The 22,719-nt window shown below is 38.8% G+C and overlaps 13 protein-coding genes and 2 non-coding genes across 15 annotated transcripts; 9 read left to right on the plus strand and 6 right to left on the minus strand.

The window, feature by feature from the left end:
• Window positions 1-103: 103 nt before the first annotated feature.
• NAT3 (peptide alpha-N-acetyltransferase complex B subunit NAT3) lies at window positions 104-691 on the minus strand (the record flags this gene model as incomplete). The annotated part of the gene is made up of 1 exon (XM_018368555.1): window positions 104-691. One exon carries the CDS (start codon window positions 689-691, stop codon window positions 104-106), a length of 588 nt encoding a protein of 195 aa, XP_018219135.1.
• Window positions 692-1,191: 500 nt separating this feature from the next.
• RPS23B (40S ribosomal protein uS12) lies at window positions 1,192-2,042 on the plus strand (the record flags this gene model as incomplete). The annotated part of the gene is made up of 2 exons (XM_018368556.1): window positions 1,192-1,256; window positions 1,670-2,042. 2 exons carry the CDS (start codon window positions 1,192-1,194, stop codon window positions 2,040-2,042), a joined length of 438 nt encoding a protein of 145 aa, XP_018219136.1.
• A 239-nt stretch (window positions 2,043-2,281) lies between these two features.
• SPN1 (transcription factor SPN1) lies at window positions 2,282-3,517 on the minus strand (the record flags this gene model as incomplete). The annotated part of the gene is made up of 1 exon (XM_018368557.1): window positions 2,282-3,517. The coding sequence occupies one exon, from the start codon at window positions 3,515-3,517 to the stop codon at window positions 2,282-2,284; it is 1,236 nt and encodes a 411-aa protein (XP_018219137.1).
• Window positions 3,518-3,866: 349 nt separating this feature from the next.
• Window positions 3,867-4,019, plus strand: TOM5 (Tom5p; the record flags this gene model as incomplete). Its single annotated transcript, XM_018368558.1, has 1 exon — window positions 3,867-4,019. The coding sequence occupies one exon, from the start codon at window positions 3,867-3,869 to the stop codon at window positions 4,017-4,019; it is 153 nt and encodes a 50-aa protein (XP_018219138.1).
• Window positions 4,020-4,340: 321 nt separating this feature from the next.
• Window positions 4,341-5,159, plus strand: MSS18 (Mss18p; the record flags this gene model as incomplete). Its single annotated transcript, XM_018368559.1, has 1 exon — window positions 4,341-5,159. The coding sequence occupies one exon, from the start codon at window positions 4,341-4,343 to the stop codon at window positions 5,157-5,159; it is 819 nt and encodes a 272-aa protein (XP_018219139.1).
• A 401-nt stretch (window positions 5,160-5,560) lies between these two features.
• On the plus strand, window positions 5,561-8,353 carry CTF4 (chromatin-binding protein CTF4; the record flags this gene model as incomplete). Its single annotated transcript, XM_018368560.1, has 1 exon — window positions 5,561-8,353. One exon carries the CDS (start codon window positions 5,561-5,563, stop codon window positions 8,351-8,353), a length of 2,793 nt encoding a protein of 930 aa, XP_018219140.1.
• Window positions 8,354-8,688: 335 nt separating this feature from the next.
• On the plus strand, window positions 8,689-10,410 carry RRP9 (ribosomal RNA-processing protein RRP9; the record flags this gene model as incomplete). Its single annotated transcript, XM_018368561.1, has 1 exon — window positions 8,689-10,410. One exon carries the CDS (start codon window positions 8,689-8,691, stop codon window positions 10,408-10,410), a length of 1,722 nt encoding a protein of 573 aa, XP_018219141.1.
• Window positions 10,411-10,809: 399 nt separating this feature from the next.
• Window positions 10,810-10,883, plus strand: DI49_5581. The gene has a single exon. It is a non-coding gene; the product is annotated as a tRNA-Asn (tRNA).
• A 216-nt stretch (window positions 10,884-11,099) lies between these two features.
• Window positions 11,100-12,569, minus strand: MEP3 (ammonium permease MEP3; the record flags this gene model as incomplete). The annotated part of the gene is made up of 1 exon (XM_018368562.1): window positions 11,100-12,569. The coding sequence occupies one exon, from the start codon at window positions 12,567-12,569 to the stop codon at window positions 11,100-11,102; it is 1,470 nt and encodes a 489-aa protein (XP_018219142.1).
• Window positions 12,570-13,346: 777 nt separating this feature from the next.
• On the minus strand, window positions 13,347-14,249 carry LOA1 (lysophosphatidic acid acyltransferase LOA1; the record flags this gene model as incomplete). The annotated part of the gene is made up of 1 exon (XM_018368563.1): window positions 13,347-14,249. One exon carries the CDS (start codon window positions 14,247-14,249, stop codon window positions 13,347-13,349), a length of 903 nt encoding a protein of 300 aa, XP_018219143.1.
• A 308-nt stretch (window positions 14,250-14,557) lies between these two features.
• TAZ1 (lysophosphatidylcholine acyltransferase) lies at window positions 14,558-15,712 on the plus strand (the record flags this gene model as incomplete). Its single annotated transcript, XM_018368564.1, has 1 exon — window positions 14,558-15,712. The coding sequence occupies one exon, from the start codon at window positions 14,558-14,560 to the stop codon at window positions 15,710-15,712; it is 1,155 nt and encodes a 384-aa protein (XP_018219144.1).
• A 189-nt stretch (window positions 15,713-15,901) lies between these two features.
• On the minus strand, window positions 15,902-18,097 carry KAR3 (Kar3p; the record flags this gene model as incomplete). Its single annotated transcript, XM_018368565.1, has 1 exon — window positions 15,902-18,097. One exon carries the CDS (start codon window positions 18,095-18,097, stop codon window positions 15,902-15,904), a length of 2,196 nt encoding a protein of 731 aa, XP_018219145.1.
• Window positions 18,098-18,492: 395 nt separating this feature from the next.
• RRP15 (rRNA-processing protein RRP15) lies at window positions 18,493-19,212 on the plus strand (the record flags this gene model as incomplete). The annotated part of the gene is made up of 1 exon (XM_018368566.1): window positions 18,493-19,212. The coding sequence occupies one exon, from the start codon at window positions 18,493-18,495 to the stop codon at window positions 19,210-19,212; it is 720 nt and encodes a 239-aa protein (XP_018219146.1).
• A 701-nt stretch (window positions 19,213-19,913) lies between these two features.
• DI49_5587 lies at window positions 19,914-19,987 on the plus strand. Its single transcript has one exon. It is a non-coding gene; the product is annotated as a tRNA-Ile (tRNA).
• A 157-nt stretch (window positions 19,988-20,144) lies between these two features.
• On the minus strand, window positions 20,145-21,803 carry NOC4 (ribosome biosynthesis protein NOC4; the record flags this gene model as incomplete). Its single annotated transcript, XM_018368567.1, has 1 exon — window positions 20,145-21,803. The coding sequence occupies one exon, from the start codon at window positions 21,801-21,803 to the stop codon at window positions 20,145-20,147; it is 1,659 nt and encodes a 552-aa protein (XP_018219147.1).
• Window positions 21,804-22,719: the final 916 nt, after the last annotated feature.

Below are 22,719 nucleotides of genomic sequence, written 5' to 3' on the forward strand. Positions count from 1 at the left end.
TCTGCTTATTCGGACAATCTTTTGATAGTCAGTCACCCAATACTTGATTACCTAGTTGCTTTCTCATGTACTATTGCGAGTTCCTCCTGAGGAATCACTAATACTAAAACCTTACATCATGCGGATAACACTTATGGTTTCTTCCATCTGGCCGTACACTTTTGGCCTTATCTCTAGCCATAGCCTTTCTCATATCAAAGGCGTCCTTGTTGTCATCTACTTTTTTCAATGTGTCTGGATACCCATCTTCGCTTGAGTTATAATACCCAACTACCCTTCTGTAGACACTGTACCCTAATTTTTCGTAAAGTTTTATGGCCAATTGGTTGTTGCATTTAACAAAAAGATCGATAAAGTTGACTTCGTGGGGCATAACATCCGTCATGGTCTCTAGAGTGGTGCATAATTTTGAAGCCAGCGATATTCGACGGAACCTTGGAGCGACCGTCACTGCGGTTATATGAGTGTGCCATTCCGTTGTCTTACCTTCTGTTTTCGCCATCATGTAACCAGAAATATTGTGCTTGAAATCAGGATCAACTGTCATTTCTAGACTTTTGAAAAAGAGATCTGGCCATAGTATCATGTACTCAAAATAAAATTCTAAAGGGAAATTCTCTGTCAGAATATCGAGGTTGACATTATTAGCCTTGAACAAGTCAACAGGCTCAAAAGGCTGAATTGTCGTCATTTGCGGGCCCTTCGTATGCTTGGCATACCATTGATAATACGATAACTAGCGCTACTCATGCCAATATTTTGAACTTGATGTTTTCTTATTGCTCGAAACTAACTTACGTTGCATACTGAGAAAAAAAGCCGTCCCAACGTTAACATCCGGACATTTGTATTATAAACAACCCATACATATTATTATTGGCTTGCTTTTTCAAGAATGGGGAAAATGCTTTTTTTTTCCCAAAAAGCAATCCAGTAAGGGCTCTGCCCGTACTCTTCCGCGCGCTGGCTGGTGGGCTTCCCCCCTACACGCCAAAGCCTTTCCTGGACGCATTACCAAGCCTTACTGGAGCTTCGTGATGGCAATTGCTGTGATCGTAGGAGCTTCTCGTCACTGCGCTTTCGTAATTTCGAAGATAGTAGATAGTACTAGTGGTGATAGTGTTAAGAAGGTTTACACTTTTCATATAGCATAATTTAAAAACAGGTAAGAACAGCAAACTACAAGACAAGATGGGTAAAGGTAAGCCAAGAGGTTTGAACTCCGCTAGAAAGTTGCGTGTCCACAGAAGAAACAAGTATGTACAATGATAAAATATTTCAGTGATTCCACTGAAGATGATAGATTCCTCATAAATAAAATAAGGAAGAAGTGGCCGTCGTTACTATGCGACGTATGAGTATACATGAAGTGAGAATTTACAGGAAACGAAATAAGTTTTAAAAGGCCATGAAAAGGATGCCGTTCCATGTTTGACAAATCATCTGACTAGAATAATGGCTACGTATAAAGAAAAGGTCGTCCTACTGCAACGAGGAAAGATGCTACAAATGAGGAACACATCAGAAAAAGTAGGAATGCAAAAAGCCGTAATAAAAACTTCCGTCTTTGCGGATGATGAATCTACGTTATATGAACTCCGTTTACTAACAAATTGTATTAATATTGGTGAAACTGTGTTTTACCAAATGTTAATTATCTTTAAAACAGCCGTTGGGCCGAAAACAACTATAAGAAGAGATTATTGGGTACTGCCTTCAAGTCTTCTCCATTCGGTGGTTCTTCTCACGCCAAGGGTATTGTCTTGGAAAAGTTGGGTATTGAATCCAAGCAACCTAACTCTGCTATCAGAAAGTGTGTTAGAGTTCAATTAATCAAGAACGGTAAGAAGGTTACTGCTTTCGTTCCAAACGATGGTTGTTTGAACTTCGTCGACGAAAATGACGAAGTCTTACTAGCCGGTTTCGGTAGAAAGGGTAAGGCTAAGGGTGATATTCCAGGTGTTAGATTCAAGGTCGTTAAGGTCTCTGGTGTCTCCTTGTTGGCCTTATGGAAGGAAAAGAAGGAAAAGCCAAGATCTTAAGCAGATTTATATCACGATTCCATAATTCAAAAAAATTTCTATTGTGTATGTATACGTTTAAGAGATCTAAATAATTCTTTAAAATCATCAAACATTAAATTTATTTAATAACTCTTATTTTTCTCATTTGCTTTAGAACCAAATATCATTCCAAAATTACTAAACAAAATTACATGTATACACGTATAAATTGATATATACGTACATTATAAAAACTACAGTACTACCAGTCTTTCCGTTTATTTGTGCTTCTTGTTTAATCTCGAACTCAATCTCTTGTACATTTCACTGTTGTTTAAGGTGGAACCAACACCAACGGCCCTCGCGTTCGTAGGCACTGTGTTGATGTTGCTTACAGGAGCATACTTGTAATCAGTGGTAGTTTGTGCAGGTGCAGCAGCTCTGTTCCTCCTTGCGGCAGCTTGTTCGTATAGAGTTTGTACTGAAGATCCGCGTGAAGTGGAGTCTTCACCGGATTTAGACTTCTTCTTTTTCCTATTTTTGGCAGAATCCATAACAGACTTCTTTCTCAATTTTTCAGAATCAAACTCTAGTTGCATAATCCTCTTATCTCTATAGTTATCGGAAGCCCCGATGATTGGCCTTGTCCATTCGGCAATCAACTTGTCAGCCAGCCTAGCTAGTTGCGCTTCCACACGTTTAGATTTCGTGTAAAAGATGACCACTCTTCCTAGACCACTCTCCTTTAAGTGCTCAGTTTTTACTGGTAGGTCATTTAAAGCTGCAAAAAGCGATTTTTGGATCTCAAAAGATGGCAGAGATCCGTCTGGCAACGGTTCTAACCATATCCGGACACTTTGTAAGAGATTATTATCTAATATAGTGTCAGCCAAGTTCGCCTTTGACAGTACGCTTACTACTTTAGGCAATAGCTTGACTTTTTGCATGGCAATCAAAGAAGTATCGCCAGTTTCAATTCTCTTGTTCAACGTGTCGATGTCCAGTTGAGCCGCAATATTCATTTCGTCTTTAAGTCTTAGGATTTTTTCGTCCAGGTACTGTTCTAAATCGTCTTCATCCCTCCTCGTTCTTCTCACTTTGGGTTTCTTCAAAATACGATCCAGTTTTTCTTCCAATTCCTGTCTACTGGTTGGAGTGGCACTAGAATCCCTATCCATATTAATTCTATTTTCTACCGCTGGTTGAGAACTTTGGTTATTATGTGCCTCCTTTTCTAATTCGTCATCCGAGAGGTCTGCGCTGATATGCTTACGTTTCCTCTCTGCCGCCTCTACACGGCTGTTTTCCTCTATATTATCCTCATCGTCCCTGCCTTGCTCACCCAAGTCGCCTGTGTCCTTTGGGCCATCTTCTGTGACTCCTTGACGCCCGCTGTCTTCAGTGTGGTTTGTAGTTTCGTCCTCACCATTCAAAACCGACTCATGCAGGAAAGCTGTACCATCATCAGGCGTGGCTTCCATCACTGTAAATTGTTCTTGATCCGCAGCACTCATCGTGAAATTGTGTTGCTTTTCTGTTCTTTTGCTACTAGCACCTCTTTGTATACCTTACCAAACAGCTGAGCTTTCCTTGATGCTCTAGGTGACTTCGTTAAATGCAGTTCTAAACACGCTGAGCAGTAAAGCTGCGTGCTAACTCTTCCAAAACTTCCCTTCAAATTGGAAGAAATCGTAACAGAAAAAAACACCCGCGTGTTACCCTTCCCTCGCCCATTATCGCCATCATAAAATAGTGAAGCTAATTCGAGGTTCTACTCTTTCTTTACCATGGAAGTACATTGGTTTACATGATTGTGGTCACTACATAAGCGTTCATCCCGGTCATATAACTATATACTACAAAATGTTTGGTCTACCTCAGCAAGAAGTCTCCGAAGAAGAGAAAAGAGTTCATCAAGAACAAACCGAGAAAACATTGAAGCAGGCTGCTTACGTGGCTGTGTTCCTCTGGGTTTCCCCAATGGTTTGGCATTTGGTGAAAAAGCAATGGAAGTAAGAAGTCTAGTGAAAAATATTTCATTTATGTATGATACTAGATAGGTTTTTCTTTTCGTATTTGCTTTGACAGAAACAGTCAAATCACCCCCACCCCCCTTATATAGTTTAGTGGAAGACGTGTAAATAATTTTCAATATTGATACTGCCTCAATGGGCTCCAACTATCTACTTTTTCAGCTGTGTATTTTGTGTGTCTATATACATACGGATTCTTGGCTTTTTTTGTTTTTCGATTTTCCCATTATATTATACTAGTCTTAATTGACTCTAAAACAGGAAATGACTGTAACGAACAACTACATCAGAACTTCAAAAACAAATGGGATTAGCTGAAACTAACTTCCTTCGACGGAATTGTATACTTGTAGAGCTTAAGTTATTCTACGATACACTATACCCGCCCAAGGAGTTGTATTGGAACCATCGAATAACTACAGAATTGAGTAAATTCTCCGATATCAAATATGCAAGGCCAACGTTCGCAATTGGTAAAGGCACTTTCAAGAAGACAAGTCCGAAGTTGGACTTGATACTGGCTACCCCGGATATCCACAAACTAGCTACGGTTTTGTTCAATCTAAGAGCGTTCATAATGAATAAAAGAGAGGAGAAATTAACTGTAACGATGTGCCAACACGGTTCCGGTGTGCCAAGTAACGAGGGAGAGGACAAAGATTTAGACCAGAAGTACTCAAGTCTATTAAACGTGTGGGGCGGCAACGCCAGAGTGCAAGACTCTCCTTTCACTCAGCTCCAACCTGATACCAACTTATTATTTGCCAGGAGACCAGTAGATTATGCTAATACTACAGAAAATAGACGTGTAGATTTATCGAGTAGAGATTTCTTTAGACTCCACGAAGAGCAACATGAGAGGAATGAGGATGATCGTGCTGCTGACTATTCCCAATCACCAGCCGAGATAAGAAAAAGCGAGTACGGGCCCAATATGATTCACCTTGAACCTTTGTTGTACCACAGTTATTCTTCATTACCAACCAATATGAAACTCTGGCTGAATGGCGTAAAGGATGACAAGAAGACGTTAATGGAAATTGACGAAAACGCAACCGATAAATTAGATATGTTGTTACATGGTTTCAAAGGATTTCCGCAGGCACATGGCAACAAAAGGTAAGTGAACGATTTGAAGTACAACCCATCCCTATTTCGTTTGCAAGATCATAGTAATAGCACCAAGATTCGTTTATATGCTTGTATATCTTTTTAATACTCCCTGCCGACTTATGCAGGCACCGGTATTCAATACAGTTGGTGTAAGCCACGACAAGTATTAGTTGTATACTCAATGTGCGCCCTCTCTCTTCAAATATATATATATATATATATATATATGTCCGATGAGTAAAATGCATTTGTTTCTACTCACTATAAATTATTAGCTATTTGACGCGACGCGTTATAAATTTTCATGAATTAGCTAACATATGGAAACATATATATACACAGTTATGAACAGCTTGAAGTATAGAATTGGAGACACCTATTAATAAACCAAGGAATTCTGCCAATTATAGTATGGTTTCAATTATTGATAAATTGGTTTTTGATCTTGGTGGCAAAACATTAGTTTCGCTGGCACCTGACAATAACACTTTATGTGTAGCTAATAAAAATGGATTAACCAAGATCCTGAAAACAAATAACCCAGAAGAGGAACCAGAGACGTTAGACTCTTCCAAGTCAGTCTCTTCAATTAGATGCTACTCTAATTCTAACTTTTTGATGACCACAATGCAAGGTGATGCACTAAAATATAACATCGACTCTATGCAAGAAGAATTATTGGCTAGATTTGCTCTGCCCCTACGCGATTGCTGTGTGATTCACTCCGGTAAGATGGGCGTATTTGGAGGAGATGATTTAGAGTTAGTTCTTTTGGAATTAGATGATGCTGCGCATAAGAAGCATACCGTTAAAATTGACGAACAGATCTCTCAGATATCTTACAATTCCCAAATGAATATTTTAGCCGTTTCGTTGATAAATGGAAAAGTCCAACTTTTTTCCCTAACATCCACTATACCAAATAAAGTTCACGAATTGAATGATTACATAGTCGCCAATTCATATGATGATACTCACAGAGATAAAATACTTTCAAATATGATGGATGATTTCGACAAAGACAGCGATAACGATCTGGACGAGGCAGTTGACTCGAGCGAAAACAATGTCAATGATCCAGAATTTTGCGCCTTTAATCGAATTTGTACAAGAGTGGCTTGGCACCCAAAGGGCCTCCACTTTGCATTGCCATGTTCTGATGATACAGTTAAAGTTTTCACCATAAAAGGCTATTCCTTGCAAAAGACGTTGACGTTAAATTATTCTGCAGCAAAGGCCCATTTTGTCGATTTGCAATTTGATCCATTACGTGGGACTTACATCGCAGCAATAGACTTAAATAATAAACTCACTGTATGGAATTGGGAGACCTCCGAAGTCTTCTACACCAAGGAGTTTAAGCGAAAGCTTACAAATTTTACCTGGAAAGTTCAACCAGATTCGAAAACTTTGGATATCGTTTTAGGTACATGGTCTGGTAGCATAGTCACTGTCCAAAATTTGGCTGAATCTGTTGTTTCAAATGTAACTGAAGATTCTGTAAACGAATCTTCAACAAAACAAGGCCTTTTCGTCGACTCTGATTCTGACTTGGAAAATCCAGAAGAAGATGGTGAGGCAAGCAAAGATGAAAAGCTATTTTCTGATATTGCTCAAGAAGCTAATTCGGAGGATGTGTTCACTCAAAACCATGATGACAATCCAAGTGGATTAAACGAAAAGAGAAAATACAATTTCGAAGATGAAGAAGACTTTATTGATGATGATGATGGGGCTGGTTATACCAGTGGTAAGAAACCACATCATGATCATCCTTATTCCAGAACACAAAAAAGTCATCCATTACCAACCATTTTGGCAAACACGGCAAAATTCCGCTATAGGCCGTTTTCTCCAGCTGGAACACCGTTTGGATTTACTGACAGACGTTATTTAACCATGAATGAAGTTGGATACGTATCTACTGTCAAAAATAGTGAGCAATATAGCATAACAGTTTCCTTCTTTGATGTTGGCCGTTTTCGCGAATATCATTTCGAAGATTTGTTTGGTTACGACTTATGTTTCTTGAATGAAAAGGGCACTTTATTTGGTCAGTCCAAGACTGGCCAGATACAATATAGGCCGCATGACACTATAAATTCAAACTGGACCAAGATAATTCCTCTAAAATCTGGTGAGAGACTAACAAGTATTGCAGCTACCCCAGTTCGCATTGTTGTTGGTACTTCTTTAGGATATTTTAGAAGTTTTAACCAATTTGGCGTTCCATTTGCTATTGAAAAGACATCTCCAATTGTAGCGCTAACCGCTCAAGATTACAGAGTTTTCTCGGTTCACTATTCACAATTTCATGGACTTTCGTACTCATTATTCGAACAAAGCCACTCTATCACAAAATATTATCAAAGAGAGCGCCCACTTCCTATGAGTTTGCCAAACGTTAATCCTGACCTGAAACAAGAAACTAATTTCGACTTCTACAATTTTAATCCGATGGGTATAAAAAGCTTGTTTTTTTCAAGCTATGGTGATCCATGTATTTTCGGCTACGACAACACATTGCTACTGCTATCTAAGTGGAGGTCATTTGAGGAAAGCAAATGGATACCTGTTCTTGACAGTAACATGGAAATATGGAAAATGTCGGGGGGAAAGGAGACTACAGATATACACGTATGGCCTTTGAGCTTGACATATGATACATTAAACTGTATTCTTGTCAAGGGTAAACATATATGGCCGGAATTTCCCCTTCCTTTGCCATCTGAAATGGAGATTAGAATGCCAGTTCTCGTAAAAAGTAAACTACTGGAGGAAAAGAAAGCTCTGGTTAACAAGAAGAATGAATTCGAGGACAATATAGAAGAAAACGAAGGGGAAGATGATAAAGAAATACCGATTCCCATTCCAATGGCTGCGGAAGAAGAATATTTGCGTTCTAAAGTTTTGTCAGCATTGTTGACAGACACGCTTGAAAATGATGGTGAACTATATGGAAATGAAAACGAAGTATTAGCGGCATTAAATGGTGCATACGATAAGGCTTTGCTACGTTTGTTTGCATCTGCATGCTCAGACCAAAATGTCGAAAAAGCCCTATCGCTGGCACATGAACTGAAACAAGATAGAGCACTCAATGCAGCTGCAAAGATATCAGAGAGAGCTGAACTAACTTCCCTAGTTAAACGAATAAATGACGTTAGGGAAGCCAGATATGAACAGCAGTTAAATAATGTGTAACATATATATATATAAACATTGTCAATCTTTCGATATCATGTTTTTGCGCTGTAATTTGGAATGGCTTGAATTAGTCTTGTGCATTGATCTTGAATGCTAAGTGATTAAGAGAATACGTTGAACATGACCAAGATTTTAACTGACATCTTTGCGAATTTTCGCGAAAGGAAAAAATGAAAAAATATGAAAAAAAAAAAATAGAGATGTCATTTTTTGAGATGAGCTTTGAATAATCAGTTTAACATCAAGTGCTGTGCGCCAAATATACAAATAGGTCACAATCCAGAGGTTCTTGTCTTTTCTTTAGCATTTAAAATTTATAGAGTCAAGGAAAGATGTCAGACGCTACCCAACAAAGAAAGAAGAAGAGATCCAGAGAAGAGGTTGATCGTTCAAGACCTGCAGTAGATGAAGAAATTACGGATCCATCCTCGAATGAAGATGAACAGCCAGAAATTACTGACGAAGAAGATGAATTGGAGTCTGAAGAAGAATTTGAGGGGGAAAATCCTGCTGATAAAAGAAGAAGACTAGCAAAACAATATTTAGAGAATCTGAAAACTGAAGCCAATGATATTTTAACCGAAAACGGAAATGATACAGAAGAGGCTCAGAAGTATATGACGGAGAAATCTGTTGATAATTACAATAACTTTGATGCTGGTGATTTGGATAAGGATATCATTGCATCGAGATTGAAAGAAGATGTTGCTGAACAACAAGGACGAGTCTTTAGACATTTTGCTGATAAACTTCTAATTTCCGAAGCAAAGAAAACCTTTACCAGAGTAGGAGAAAAAAATCCTACCTGCATTAGTTGTTTCCAACCAGTCTTGAACAAGTTTACTTTTGAAGAATCATCCAATGGTGATAAGAACAAGGGCAGACTATTTGCCTACACAGTTAGTAAAGACTTACAACTCACGAAATATGATATTACCGATTTCAACCAAAGGCCTAAAAAGTTAAAGTATGCCAAAGGTGGAGCTAAATACATACCTACAAATAAGCAAGAATATGAGAATACCGCAGAAGGTCACTATGATGAAATTTTAACCGTAGCAGCTTCGCCAGATGGAAAATATGTTGTTACAGGTGGAAGAGATAGAAAGTTAATTGTTTGGAGTACAGAATCTTTATCACCCGTTAAAGTGATTCCCACAAAGGACCGCCGAGGAGAAGTTTTATCCTTAGCTTTTAGAAAAAATTCTGATCAATTGTATGCATCCTGCGCTGATTTCAAGATAAGAACATACTCAATAAATCAATTTTCCCAGTTGGAAATCCTTTACGGACATCATGACATGGTAGAAGACATATCTGCTTTGGCAATGGAAAGATGCGTTACTGTTGGTGCTCGTGACAGAACTGCCATGCTTTGGAAAATTCCAGATGAAACCAGGTTGACATTTAGAGGTGGTGATGAACCCCAAAAATTACTAAGAAGATGGATGAAAGAGAACGCTAAGGAGGGAGAAGATGGGAAAGTTGAATATCCTGATGAGTCAGAAGCACCTTTGTTCTTCTGTGAAGGAAGTATCGACGTTGTGAGTATGGTGGATGACTCTCATTTTATAACAGGCTCTGACAACGGTAGTATATGCCTATGGTCTCTGGCGAAAAAGAAACCAATTTTTACTGAAAGAATTGCCCATGGCATTTTACCCGAACCCTCTCTAAATGACATCTCTGGTGAAACTGACGAAGGATTAAGAAAAAGACAGGTGCAAGGTAAGAAGTTGCTGCAACCATTTTGGGTTACATCTCTGTACGCTATACCATATTCGAACGTATTTGTCTCAGGGTCTTGGAATGGAACTTTGAAAGTTTGGAAGATTAGTGATAATCTAAGATCATTTGAGTTACTGGGTGACCTATCTGGTTGTAAAGGTGTAGTGAGCAAGATTCAGGTTGTAGAGAGCGGTAAACACGGTAAAGAAAAGTTCCGTATTTTGGCTAGTGTAGCTAAAGAGCATAGGCTTGGTAGATGGGTTGCAAATGTTCCAGGTGCAAGAAATGGTATATATTCTGCTGTTATTGATCAAACAAGTTTTTAAATTAACGATATTGCTGCACTTTTCAATCTATCCCTTTTTATGTTCATAGAAACACAAATAAAAGTACAGACCCTAAGATATAAACGTTTCAAGTATATAGAAATAAGCATATACAAATGAGATGTATCTTTTGTAAAATATAAAAAGAAAACTAATAGACATATTTAAGCCTTAATTGTATTCTTTGGATTTAACCCTCCCTAAAAATTTTTCTTTTAGCATTATAACAAATATCTGCACAAGAGAGACCAATTATATGAATTTGTTTTATTGCTTAGACTTGATGAACTTTCACAGCTGGACACCTATGCTGCTTAACATTATTTTCGAGGTGGTGTGAGCTATTTTCTTCATAAGAACAAGTAAGAGAGGTGAAATATAAAATGCATCATTGGTTACGACTCCATGGCCAAGTTGGTTAAGGCGTGCGACTGTTAATCGCAAGATCGTGAGTTCAACCCTCACTGGGGTCGTTTATTTTTTTGTTTCGGCGGCACTTCCAAATACGTTTTAATGACAAGGAAGTAAAAGCTCTTTCAAAAATGAAATAACGATGATAATAAATTGAAATGTTTTTTAAGTTTATGAAGAAATGCTGAATATAAAGTATAAAAAGTGAATAGTAAATAAAAGTCTCAAGTATCGTAATATTTCCGTTAAATGCATTAGCTGTGAGTTAGAAATTTCATCTATGCTTCTTTTGAGTGCTGTGGTTTAAGATGGTTAGTTTTTTCATTTTGGCCACTTACGGTGGCTGAAGATAGTGAAGAGTTTTGACTGTCTTCAGTAGAATTTGTCTCAGGCGCAGCTTTTCCGCCATTACAAGTGGTATGGAGGGCATCAGTGTCCACGCCCCATTGATAGTAATCCCTTCTAACTTCCACGTAATCGTAAGCGAACTCGCCGATTTGATCTTCGTCCAAACCCAAAGCTTCAGCTTCCTCCGTGACTCTTAGGTTCATACCAGGGATTTTACCTAGCACAAAGCAGATCAACGCTGTAACAACAGTACAATATCCGGCCACAGCAGCGATGTATGCGATTTGGATGTACATTTGTTTCCAGTTATGAGTTAACCAGCCACCTCTATGCTCGGTGGTACCGTCCATCCCAATAACCCAATCAGCCGCAAATAGCGCATTGAAAATCAGACCCACTATACCGGCAATACCATGCTCTGCCAGTAAATCCAGGGAATCGTCTACTTTCAGATAATACTTTATTTTCGTGGCGAAATTACAGACAACGCCGGCCACTATACCTTGAATCAAGGAGCCATAGAGAGTGATACAGCCGGAGCTTGGAGTGGCCGCAACCAAACCGCAAATAATACCTGAACACAGCCCGACAGTAGACCATTTTTTTTCTGAACGATAATCTAATAGACACCATGTCATTCCACCTGTGGTCGCGCTAATATTTGTGTTGAAAAAGGCATAGACAGATCTCATATTTGGCGACAATGAGCTTGCTGCATTGAAAAGCAACCAACCGAACCAGAGAATACAAGTACCCAAAGTAACCATGGAGACGTTATGTGGTCTAAAATTGATTAAGAGATTTTCTTTTCTTCTTCCTAAGAAATAGGAATAAATGAAACCGGCCACGGCGCTCAAAATCTCAATATTTCCACCACCAGCCCAATCTAAAACCCCCCATTGGAAGGCCCACCCACCGGGAGCCCAAACCCAATAAGTGATAGGGCAATAAACCAAAGTGGCAAAAACAAAGAGGAAAACCATATGTGGGAAAAGCTTACCTCTTTCCGCAGTGGCACCGGCTATAATACTCAATGCCACACACATGAACATCATCTGGAAAACTGCATAAATCAATTCTGGATATGTAGAGTCATCTGAGATTTTACCATAAACGTTTCTAAACCCGAAAGAATCCAAATTCCCGATAAATTTATTATTTGGTGCAGTCTTGGAGAACGCTAGTGAGTAGCCCCAAAAATACCATTGTAATATACCCACCAAGGTAGCCATTATCACCACCCAAATCAAAGCCAGGGCGGATTTTCTTCTTGCCAAACCGGAATAAAGAAAACCTAACCCTGGCACCATGAAGAAGACCAGGGCTGCCCCTAAAATCATGAAAGCAACCGTGGAACTATCATATGTTTCTGTCCATAAATGTCCGTCTTGACGAGCCATGTGGACTCTATCTTAAATTCTCTATGGTAGCTCTAAAAAAGAAAAAGACCTTCGATATTTTGTTATATCCCGCCTTTTACAAAACAATTCTGAAAAAAGTGATTAGACCCTTAATTAGCCTGCATTGGTTGCAATAGACAACCGAAGAACCAAAAGAGTGAAGAAGCGACCGAAAGCAAGCGGCTGTCTGAAAGAATGAAACTTTATTTTACAAAAGAGGAAGGGAAAAGATATCTGCCAAACTACAGCGATAAGATGCGATAAGACAAGAATTAAGAGGGGTGTGCTGCATATCAAGCATATCCAACCTGCCAAAAGATGTGAACTGAACCGTATATATATAATCATCGAATATATACTAATCCACCAGTCCAAACTAAAAAACTCTTGACAACGTCAAAAGTGAGAGAAAAACCTCGAGATGCCAAACTAAACTGAAAAATGCAAAATGACTCGCCCGCCTTATCACAGGCAAACCAGCTGCGAGCGATAAGCGCTTTGGCGCTCGATAAGGTGGAGATGGACTTCCGCTGGTGACGGCGGCAATGCCGCGGCGCTGTTTGCCGGAACCGGAACTTTTAGAGTGGGGGTGAGGTGTGGGTCGAGGAAGTGTCAGTAAATTGAAACGACAGGGATTATCTGTTGGTTTGTTCTCTCTCTGTATTCCAGTTCGGTTAGATGTCATACATACGGTTAAACTGATATTTGTGTATACGTTTATATATATATATGTATGTGTGTGTGTGTGTGTGTGTGTGTGTGTGACCACACAGCTTTTTAGTTTCTCTTCTTGCGCTGGTCAGTGGTAAATTCCTTCACAAACTTCCTTTTGGATTCTACGTCCAGTTTGCGTGACACTAATTTGAATTTGTCGCCACCATTTAGCGCGATACGCAGCTCTTCTAAATCGTTCGAAATTACTTGCGGCTCATTGATCTTGCATTTCACATGAACTCCTTTGTTCAGCAGCCTTGACAAATATTCTGTGTTTGAGATGGGCAAGGTTGTTATGGCAGTTTTGTTGGTCTTGATCTGGATGGTCTGCAGCTCAAATTTTTTATCTTTGGCCATCGCAAGGGTCATTGTGGCCAGTGAAGGATCAATGAATTCCTTTAATTTTCTCCCGCTTATGCTAAAAGGTAAAACACTCTTACCATTACACGAGGTCCCCTCGGCGAACATGAAATTTACAGTGTTGCTCAATTGGTCTAGTCCGGCGACTTCGTGGCCGTAAAGCTTGATATCTAACCCACCTGCTAGGATGAAATCAAAGAATTCCTTCACAGAAACTTTGTATACGATATCGTTGGATGGTACCAACAACGACACGGGTCCCTGCGCTAACAGCACTGCTGACAGGGCTTCCAAAGGTGAAGTACAATTGCAAATATAAAGGTTTCCCTTCTGTGGGTAGTGTTTGGATTTTTCCACATCACGTTTCTTGATGCCCTGTACACTTACTTCTTCCTTCCAACTGAATACGAGCTTCAATATTAGACCGAGCAGCACATTCTGCTTGGTAAAGCTATATATTAGAATCAATGGTAGCGCAACAACAGCTTTCACTGCCAGTATGACCATTGAACACGCTGTCGCCATCGAACTGGGCTTCCTGACTGTGTTTGGTAAAAACGGAGCTATCCCAGTACCATTATCTCTCCAAGTGGTATATTTTTCCATTTCTCCTTGTATGATCTCACACTCTCTGGACTGTATTCCATATACCTGGACCTTTCTATTCTTTCTTTACTTACCTCCAGTCAAAACAAAGGCTGCCCTTGGCTTTTTCTTTTTTTTTTCAAGTAGCTTTTTTTCTTGCCAGTTTATCCAGATCCGAATATCGGACCTAAAACCAAAGCATCTTTTTGTAAAATGACTTAAGGATAGTAACTAAAGACAATACATTTATCGCAAAGGTAGTGCTACCGTGTTATCTCGTGTTTACCGAATACGTGATTTACAATCCTGAAGGTAAATTTTTACAACAAATGTCCTTTAAAGATGTTTTAGATAGAGGGGATGAATTTTTAGAAGCATATCCCAGAAGAAACCCCTTTTGGAGGTTCATGTCATATAGCACATCGTTGTTAACCTTCGGCGTCTCAAAACTGCTTATATTTACATGCTACAAAGTCAAATTGAACAATTATGAAAAGCTAGAATCTGTTTTGGAACGCTCCAAGAATGAAAACAGAGGTCTTATGACAGTGATGAATCATATGAGTATGGTTGATGATCCGTTGGTTTGGGCAACACTGCCGTATAGTCTATTTACTTCGTTAGATAATATAAGATGGTGTTTAGGCGCACACAACGTTTGTTTCCAGAATAAGTTTTTGGCCAATTATTTTTCACTGGGCCAGGTACTGTCTACAGAAAGGTTCGGGGTGGGACCGTTTCAAGGATCTATAGACGCCTCGATAAGATTGTTAAGTCCTGATGACACTTTAGACTTACAAAGGTCTTCTCATTCGGAGAGTTCTGTTTCGTCTCGAAAAATGCAGGAAACCTACACTCCACCCATTATAAGGTCAAAGCCATCTTGGGTTCATGTTTACCCAGAAGGATTTGTTTTGCAATTATATCCGCCTTTTGAGAACTCAATGAGGTATTTCAAATGGGGTATCACAAGGATGATTTTAGAAGCAACGAAACCACCCATTGTGGTACCTATATTCGCAACAGGGTTTGAAAAAATAGCTTCCGAAGCAGCTAAAGATTCAATGCTAAAGCAAATCCTGCCGAGGAATTTTGGAACTGAACTGAACGTAACAATTGGAGATCCGTTGGATGACGATTTGATTGACCGATATAGGAACGAGTGGAAGCATTTGGTCGAAAAGCATTACGATCCCAAAAATCCAAACGATCTCTCTGACGAATTGAAATATGGCGAAGAAGCGCAAGATTTAAGAAGTAGATTAGCCGCTGAGCTAAGATGCCATGTTGCTGAAATTAGAAATGATATTCGCAAATTGCCACGTGAAGACCCAAGATTCAAATCTCCTTCATGGTGGAAACGATTTAATACAACGGAAGGGAAATCAGATCCAGATGTTAAAGTAATCGGTGAAAACTGGGCCATAAGGAGATTGCAAAAGTTTTTGCCCTCAAAAGATGATCCCAATTGCAAAGACGATTAGAATCCAGGTACCCTACCTATATTCGTGTAAATATTAGCATAAAATTATTCGTATATATAACCAATATTGCTTTATTTTGTTATTTTCCTTGCCTTTGTTAATACCCGTTTTAAATTGAATTTTATAATACAGATACACATGGTGAATATATAAACCGTTTTTGTCATATTTTCAGAATAGTAAGAAAGTTCATTTATCTGATTTTCTACTGACCATTCTGGTTGAATTAACTTTGGAGGCAAATCTTAAAGAATTTAACGTTTCATTAATGTGCGAAGAACTTGGCGAGATGTTAACAAACATCAGAGTTTTCGAGTCCCCAGTTAATGAATACTGTAGTAGGTACGTCAATTTTGAGTTTCTAAAGGGTATATGTCTCTTAGCACTATCAGGTTGACCTAGCGCATGAATAACATCACCTAAACAACTCAGTGACTTGTTGATATTTTGAGTTTCTCTCAAACGATCTCCCACGACTTGAGAAATATTTATTCTCTCCGAACCAGCCAAATCAACGAGGTTCAATGTACCATAAGATTGCGCTCCCGTTTTTGCATTCAACCCTGTCAAATGAATTATAAAAATACTGTGCGAACGAGAAGAATGCTCGTTCGATGCAGTACTCGCTGTAGACCTTAACTTGTTTGCCCTTTTCAAAACCCTATCAACCATTTCTTCCGATTCAAGCTTACAACTCGTGACATTTGTTATAGTGGTAGTCTTGGTTTCTTGATCGTGTCGTATTTCGTGCTTCAGATTGTTACTTGTGTCATCCTTGTTATTTTCATTCCTCAACAGATCTACAATGTTTTCATTATAGATTTCAATAAATTCGCAGTTAACTTCATAATCCCAACCTTTTGTCTTCAATCTGTTAATCCAGTTGAATATATGGGATATTGTGGAAGGAATAATACCGTCCCCGGGATTTAACATCGTGAAAGTTTTCCCGGACCCTGTTTGGCCATATGCAAAAATACAAACGTTATAACCGTCCAATGAACTCTGCACTAATTGTCCAACCTCTTTAAAGACATCTTCGTTTGTATTACGTTGGTCAAAGATTTTATCAAACTTGAATTCATGCACTTGTGGGGTATTTTGAATTTTCGTAACTTCCATAGACTGGACACCGCGATTGTCATCAAAGTCGTTGACGTTTATTAGACTAGTATCCAAGTTTTCCAAAGACTCTAAAGGTGGACGAATTCTACAATAAACTCGTATATTTCCTCTTAGTTCTTGTAATTCATTGTGTAATGTACGTCTAACTGTTTCCTCTTTGATTAGAATTTCATTTAACTCTTTCATTCCTAGCTCGGTGTCCTTTATATATTCTTCAAGTTCCCTGATTTTTTCTAAAGTTTCCCGGTTAGCCTTTTCTTTTGAAGCCACTTCATTCCTTAGCTTTGTAGTTTCTTCTTTCTTTTCTTCAACTTTCAGTTTGAGTGTTTCATACTCTTTGTGCTTCTCTGTTAAGAGCCTCTTTTTTTCTAACAGTTTAGGTCTTAAAACATTTTCGATTTCCTTTTTAATGTTGTCAATATCTTTCATATGTTTATTATTCAGTTCTATACTATTTTTCCATTGTGTTTGGTACTCTGTAAGCCATTCTTCTTTCTCCAGTCCTTGTTTTTGTTCAGACTCGTTCAGCATTTCTTGTAACGTGGAAGGATTCAAGGTGATTTTATTTCGGATCTCTTCTATATTGTCTAGTAGTGTAGCTCTTTCATTCTCAAATTGTTTAATCTTCATAAACTTCAATTTTTCAATCTTAGTCTTGTAGTCGTGTTCCATCTTCTTCAAATCCTTTTTATTTGACGCTGCTAGCTGTTTCAAATGTATTTCATGTCCTTCATTCATAAACTGTTTTTTTGACAAAAATTCCTCTTTGATAGATATAAGTTCATTGTTTTTCAAATTCAGTTGTTGTTCAATTTTTATCTTTTCTTCACGAAGAGTCTCGAACTTGAGGTTAACCCCGTTAATTCTTTCCCTCGTTTCTGCTAGCTCATCTTTCAATAAATCTAACGTAGCCTTTTTTTCGAATAAAATTGCTTGTGTTTTGTTCAACTCATTGACATTTTCCTTGTAAAATGAAGTCACACCAGAATTACTTTTCTGATTTCCGTAAACTAAATTTGCTGTGCCTTTATAATTTTTCAAAAGATCACGATTCGGGGACATGGATATGCGGCTCTGGCCAGCCAACGAGTGTCTATGAACATCTGCCTGCTGCGGTTTCGAAAGAGCGTATAGTGGAGGTGGTGTGGTTGTATTTCTTCTCTTGTAACCTCTCATAGACAAAATATCATTTTTTGGAGATGGTGTAGAAAGTTGCTGTGTGGGTCTGGCTTTCGTGGGCGTACGTGGAAGTGAATCCATATTTTATAGTCACTGATTCGTCTGGAAGTTCTACTTCAAACTTTGCTTTACAAGAAAAGACTGCGATTAGTGGGTGGTGCGAATATATTGAATAAAAAGAGAAAGATATACAAAACGAAAATGCAGGTAAACAGTCACTCTTTAGTTATTTGACGATTGTTTCGATCAGTTGAGATACTCGTCGTTATATACCTGTCCGATGTGTACCAAATTGTAAACAGTCTTTGTTTTGGTTTTGTTTGAGATTCATTTTGGTGTCTCAGCATTACCCTCTCGGTGGAAAATTTTGAAAAAAAATTTAAGAATCGATGCCCATAAAATATAATAATGTGTTGAAGTAGTACTGTAGTTGAATAAGTGTGTAAGGTGAAAAAAACTCAGCACAGTAGTTTATAATGGGACCTAAGAATACAGTAAAAGCTACACAGAAAAAGAGAACTAGAAGAGACGCAGAGGATGGGCACAAAAAAAATAAGGTAGAGTTGAAAAAAAACCTGGAAAAAGAGGCTGCATCGGAAGAAGAAGAGGAAGCAAGTGAACAAGACAATTCGGATGACGAATCATCTGGAGATGACAATGAGGACGGCGCTGAAGTAGAAGAAGATGAAGATTTCCCAAGAAAAAGGAAATCGAAGAAAAGTAAGCATGACGATGGTTCTGCTGACTTCTCTACTGCCGTCAATGCTATTCTGTCATCGCACTTGAAGGCATATGACAGAAAGGACCCTATTATGGCCAGAAATAAAAAAGTGCTGAAACAAACTGAAACAGAAAAGCTAGAATACAAGGCCAAAAAGGAAATGCTAGCAGAAAAAAAGAAGCTGTTAGGAAAAGCTAGAAAACGGGATATTATTCCCATTACGGCGGGAGAAGGAAAATCTGAAAATATCAGAAAAGTACTTGAAAAAGAAACAACGCTTAGAAAGATTGCCCAGAAGGGTGCCGTGAAATTATTCAATGCCATTCTAGCCACTCAAGTAAAAACAGAAAAGGAAGTCACTGAGAACTTGAGTGGAATAAAGAATAAAGAAGAAAAAAGAGAACTAATCACTGAAGTTTCTAAAGAAAAGTTTTTGGATTTGGTTAAAGCCGCCGCAGTAAACGACAATGAATAGTCAACGTATTCATTCCTCGAATAAATGAAAAAAGGAAACAAAACTGTACATTATTGAGTTTGTGTCGAGCAAGAAAAAAACTCCATATATTCTCGTTTCCACGTAAGTAAGATTAGTTTGCATTTTATATCATTATATAGGTTCATATCAATGCGACACATTTTGGAACCCTTTAACTGTAATTTCTTTTTCAGGATAAACGTTCTTCAGAGGTGAAGAAATGTGTTTAGAACCACAGAGACAGAACGGGAAGGTCAAATTCAGCTCTTCCGTTGCTCAAGGAGCATTACATTGTCCTCTTTCATGAACATTCAGCATATGTTCCCAGTTCTATTAGAGCTGGTTAATACCAGGGCAGTTTAGTAATACTAAAGATCTCAGAGATGTGTCTTGTTGCTAGAACTGTTTATTAACTGGATTCATGGAATGACACTTATCTAATATACATTTAAATAAGATCTGAATAAAACTAAAGGGGAAGGCGTAGAATCTGGAATCTAAACTAATTGTTCATGTACTTTCAAAATTTCGAGTGCCTCTTATAAGCAATGTACACACCCCGGAATGGGATAGCTAATGTGTAGTTACCTTTATGACTTATAATGATTTATTTCAAGCACGTTTAAGTTACGGGCTGATAGATTCGTAGCTATGCTGTAGCATGAGATTTGTAGACAATGCCACATTTCCAACAATAAATTGGTCTCTTGGCCCAGTTGGTTAAGGCACCGTGCTAATAACGCGGGGATCAGCGGTTCGATCCCGCTAGAGACCATTTATTTTTTGTCGGCAATTGCTCACATCTTCTTAGTGTTTTTATTTTTTCATATTTCATACAGGCGTAGTTGATTCTGTTAGCATTTATGAATGTACATAAACTATACCTATGTTTTATCAATATTTTTAAAAATTCCGTATTTATGTTTTTGCTTTCACCATGCTACCCCAGGCAAGTAAACGTTATCTTGTGATGATGATTCTTCATCACCTTCTTCATTATCGAATACACTTCCAAACGTCTCAAATTCTAAAGTAGGAAGAGTTTTCAATCTTCTTGATGATTCCGCACTGAGTAATGAATCGTAACTCCAATCCAAGAAATCTTCCATGTTGTAACTMAGCTTTTTAAATGGTTGAGAAAAGACCTTGGCCAAGGTGGCGACATTTGGATGATAATGTTCCATCAATGATGCTAGCTCCCACAGAGAGGAATCAAGCGCATGTGTCAGTTCCGGATCGGATTCAGTTACATTGAATGGATCCACGTAACTGTCTTTCAAATTCTTCAAATGGGCGACTTGCTCAGGGGTCTGGAATGGATCGGAAATGAAAGCTGGATTGTGCAACATTATCATACAGTTGGGGTGTTTTCTGATTAGGTTGTAAATAAAGGGAATCACGGACACAATTGCCGATGGTGGGGATTCCAGTGTGAGTCTCGCCAATCTCTTCATGAAGGAAGCGACCAAATGAGCTGATAGATGCGTTGAAGACAAGAAAATGTCCATTAATCTGAAGAATCTTGCTCTATATTTGACATGCATTAGATCTGAATTTATGATTTGATAAAGTTTCTTGTAGAAATTTGGGTACTCCAAGTTAAACCTTCTCATTAGCTCGAAAAGACCATTCAAGGCCAAGATGGGGATAACACCGGCATTGTTATTGGAGTTTTGTAAATTGTAGGAGTCAGTAAGGAAATCCATCAGTTTAGTTGGGGTGTGGAAATGGGGTATTATTCTCTTATGTAGGATCAACAAAATAGTTTTGTACTGTTGAAGAGATAATTGACCGTTCAGTAAAGAGAGCCAGTTTTTTTCAAAGTTCGACTTGTACTTAGAGTCATTCTCAATGGCTTGCGGTGGGTTTGGTACGAACACCTCCAAATCTACATTCGCACTGGAACAATGTTCATCATGGTTCGCCAGTGTCAACCATTTGCCGACGTTTTTAAGAAGTAGCTCCTGGTAAGCCGGATCTTCTAAGAGCTGGTTGAATTCTGATTGGAAATAGTATTGGATGTCCGCGAATTTCTTATAGTATTTTTCGGTGAACTCTATTATGATTACGTTTTCAGACGCACCAGAGCTCCTGGCACTCTCTAGTTCGCCCATGTTCGAGGACCATAGGGCAATAATCAATTTCCTGAATGTTTTATTAGGGAAAAATGGAGCGTCTTTTTTAGATGCAAAATGTGTAGATTCCAGATCCATTAGTTGCAAATAGACATCGAGAGAATCCAAACCAAGAGAGGTCTCAAATGGTATATCTGAAATGATGCTCAATAATTTCGCCTTGAACGCTTCATAAACCTTTCTGCACCACTTAACAAATTGTTCTTTCTCTAAAGTGGCCTTTTTGGACGAAGGTAAAGTCAAATCGCTACGAGAAAACAACTTCTTGAATATTTGGAACAGCGACATGATCAAGAACCTCAAATTTCTTTCCGTCTCTTCATCTTTCAATTGGGAGACATCCTCTGGAATGACAAGTTCATTGACGAGCTTAATAATAGAGTTATACTGCTTTCTGTCGGTGGCAGTAGTCAGCTTCTTGGCAATATCTTTGATTTCTGATATTAGCAGTGGCATATTCGTTGACGGTTCTTTTTGGTTAGAGATCTATACTCGCAAAAACCGTGCATATATCTCACCTCATCGCATCTCATCAACTTCAATACGCATTTTTTTTCAAGCTGCCTGGAAAATTTTAGTGAAAAATTTCAAGAAAAGCCCTAAAGCTTTACCAAGTCTAAGGTTACCCGTTGTGTGATCTGAGAATGATTATTTTTTCTTCTTTGTTTTTTCACTAGTAGTATAAAAAGCGAGAATTTTACGGACTCTCATGCCTATGGGATATGTTTTGGTTTTCTTCTAATGTTCATTTAAAAGAATCCATGACCTTCCAAGTTTTTAAAAGAACACGATGATACTATTTGCGTTTCAAATCGAACAATTCTTCTCGGAGCAATCTGAGGTTTTAATGGAGATAGCGGTTCCTGCGCAGCCAATTGATCTTGTTACATTCTTAAGAATGACAAGGACGCTTTTATAAAATTCTGATTCTTTTATTATTTTTGTTGTTTTCACTTGGGAGCAGTCGCCTATGTATACATACATATATACAAACGTGCCAAGCGGCCGAGTAGACACGCGTTTGCGGGTGCTTCTTGCACGACTTGCCAGATCACCACCGAACAGCGGCTCTTGCTGAGAGGCAATCTGCGAAGAAGCTGCGACGTGCGTAAACAGAGTCGAGTATACCTTGAGTCTCCATTGCAGGCGGGTCGATACCAGTCCAGGGTCTCTCTGCTGTCGACAGGCTCATAGGCCGTTTCCGGGCATCAACCACTGTCTCTTATCACGGGCGTCTGCGCTACACCAATCATAATGCAGCGGCACAGCGGCCCGCGTAGAACGTAGAACGTAGCGGGCAGGGGAACCGCGGTAGTTGGCAACGACGGGCTCAGACGCATTTGACTCATTCTGAAAAAGTGAAAATTTGCAG

This window comes from Saccharomyces eubayanus, chromosome XVI (assembly GCF_001298625.1).
Source record: "Saccharomyces eubayanus strain FM1318 chromosome XVI, whole genome shotgun sequence".
Taxonomy (NCBI): Eukaryota; Fungi; Ascomycota; class Saccharomycetes; order Saccharomycetales; family Saccharomycetaceae; genus Saccharomyces; species Saccharomyces eubayanus.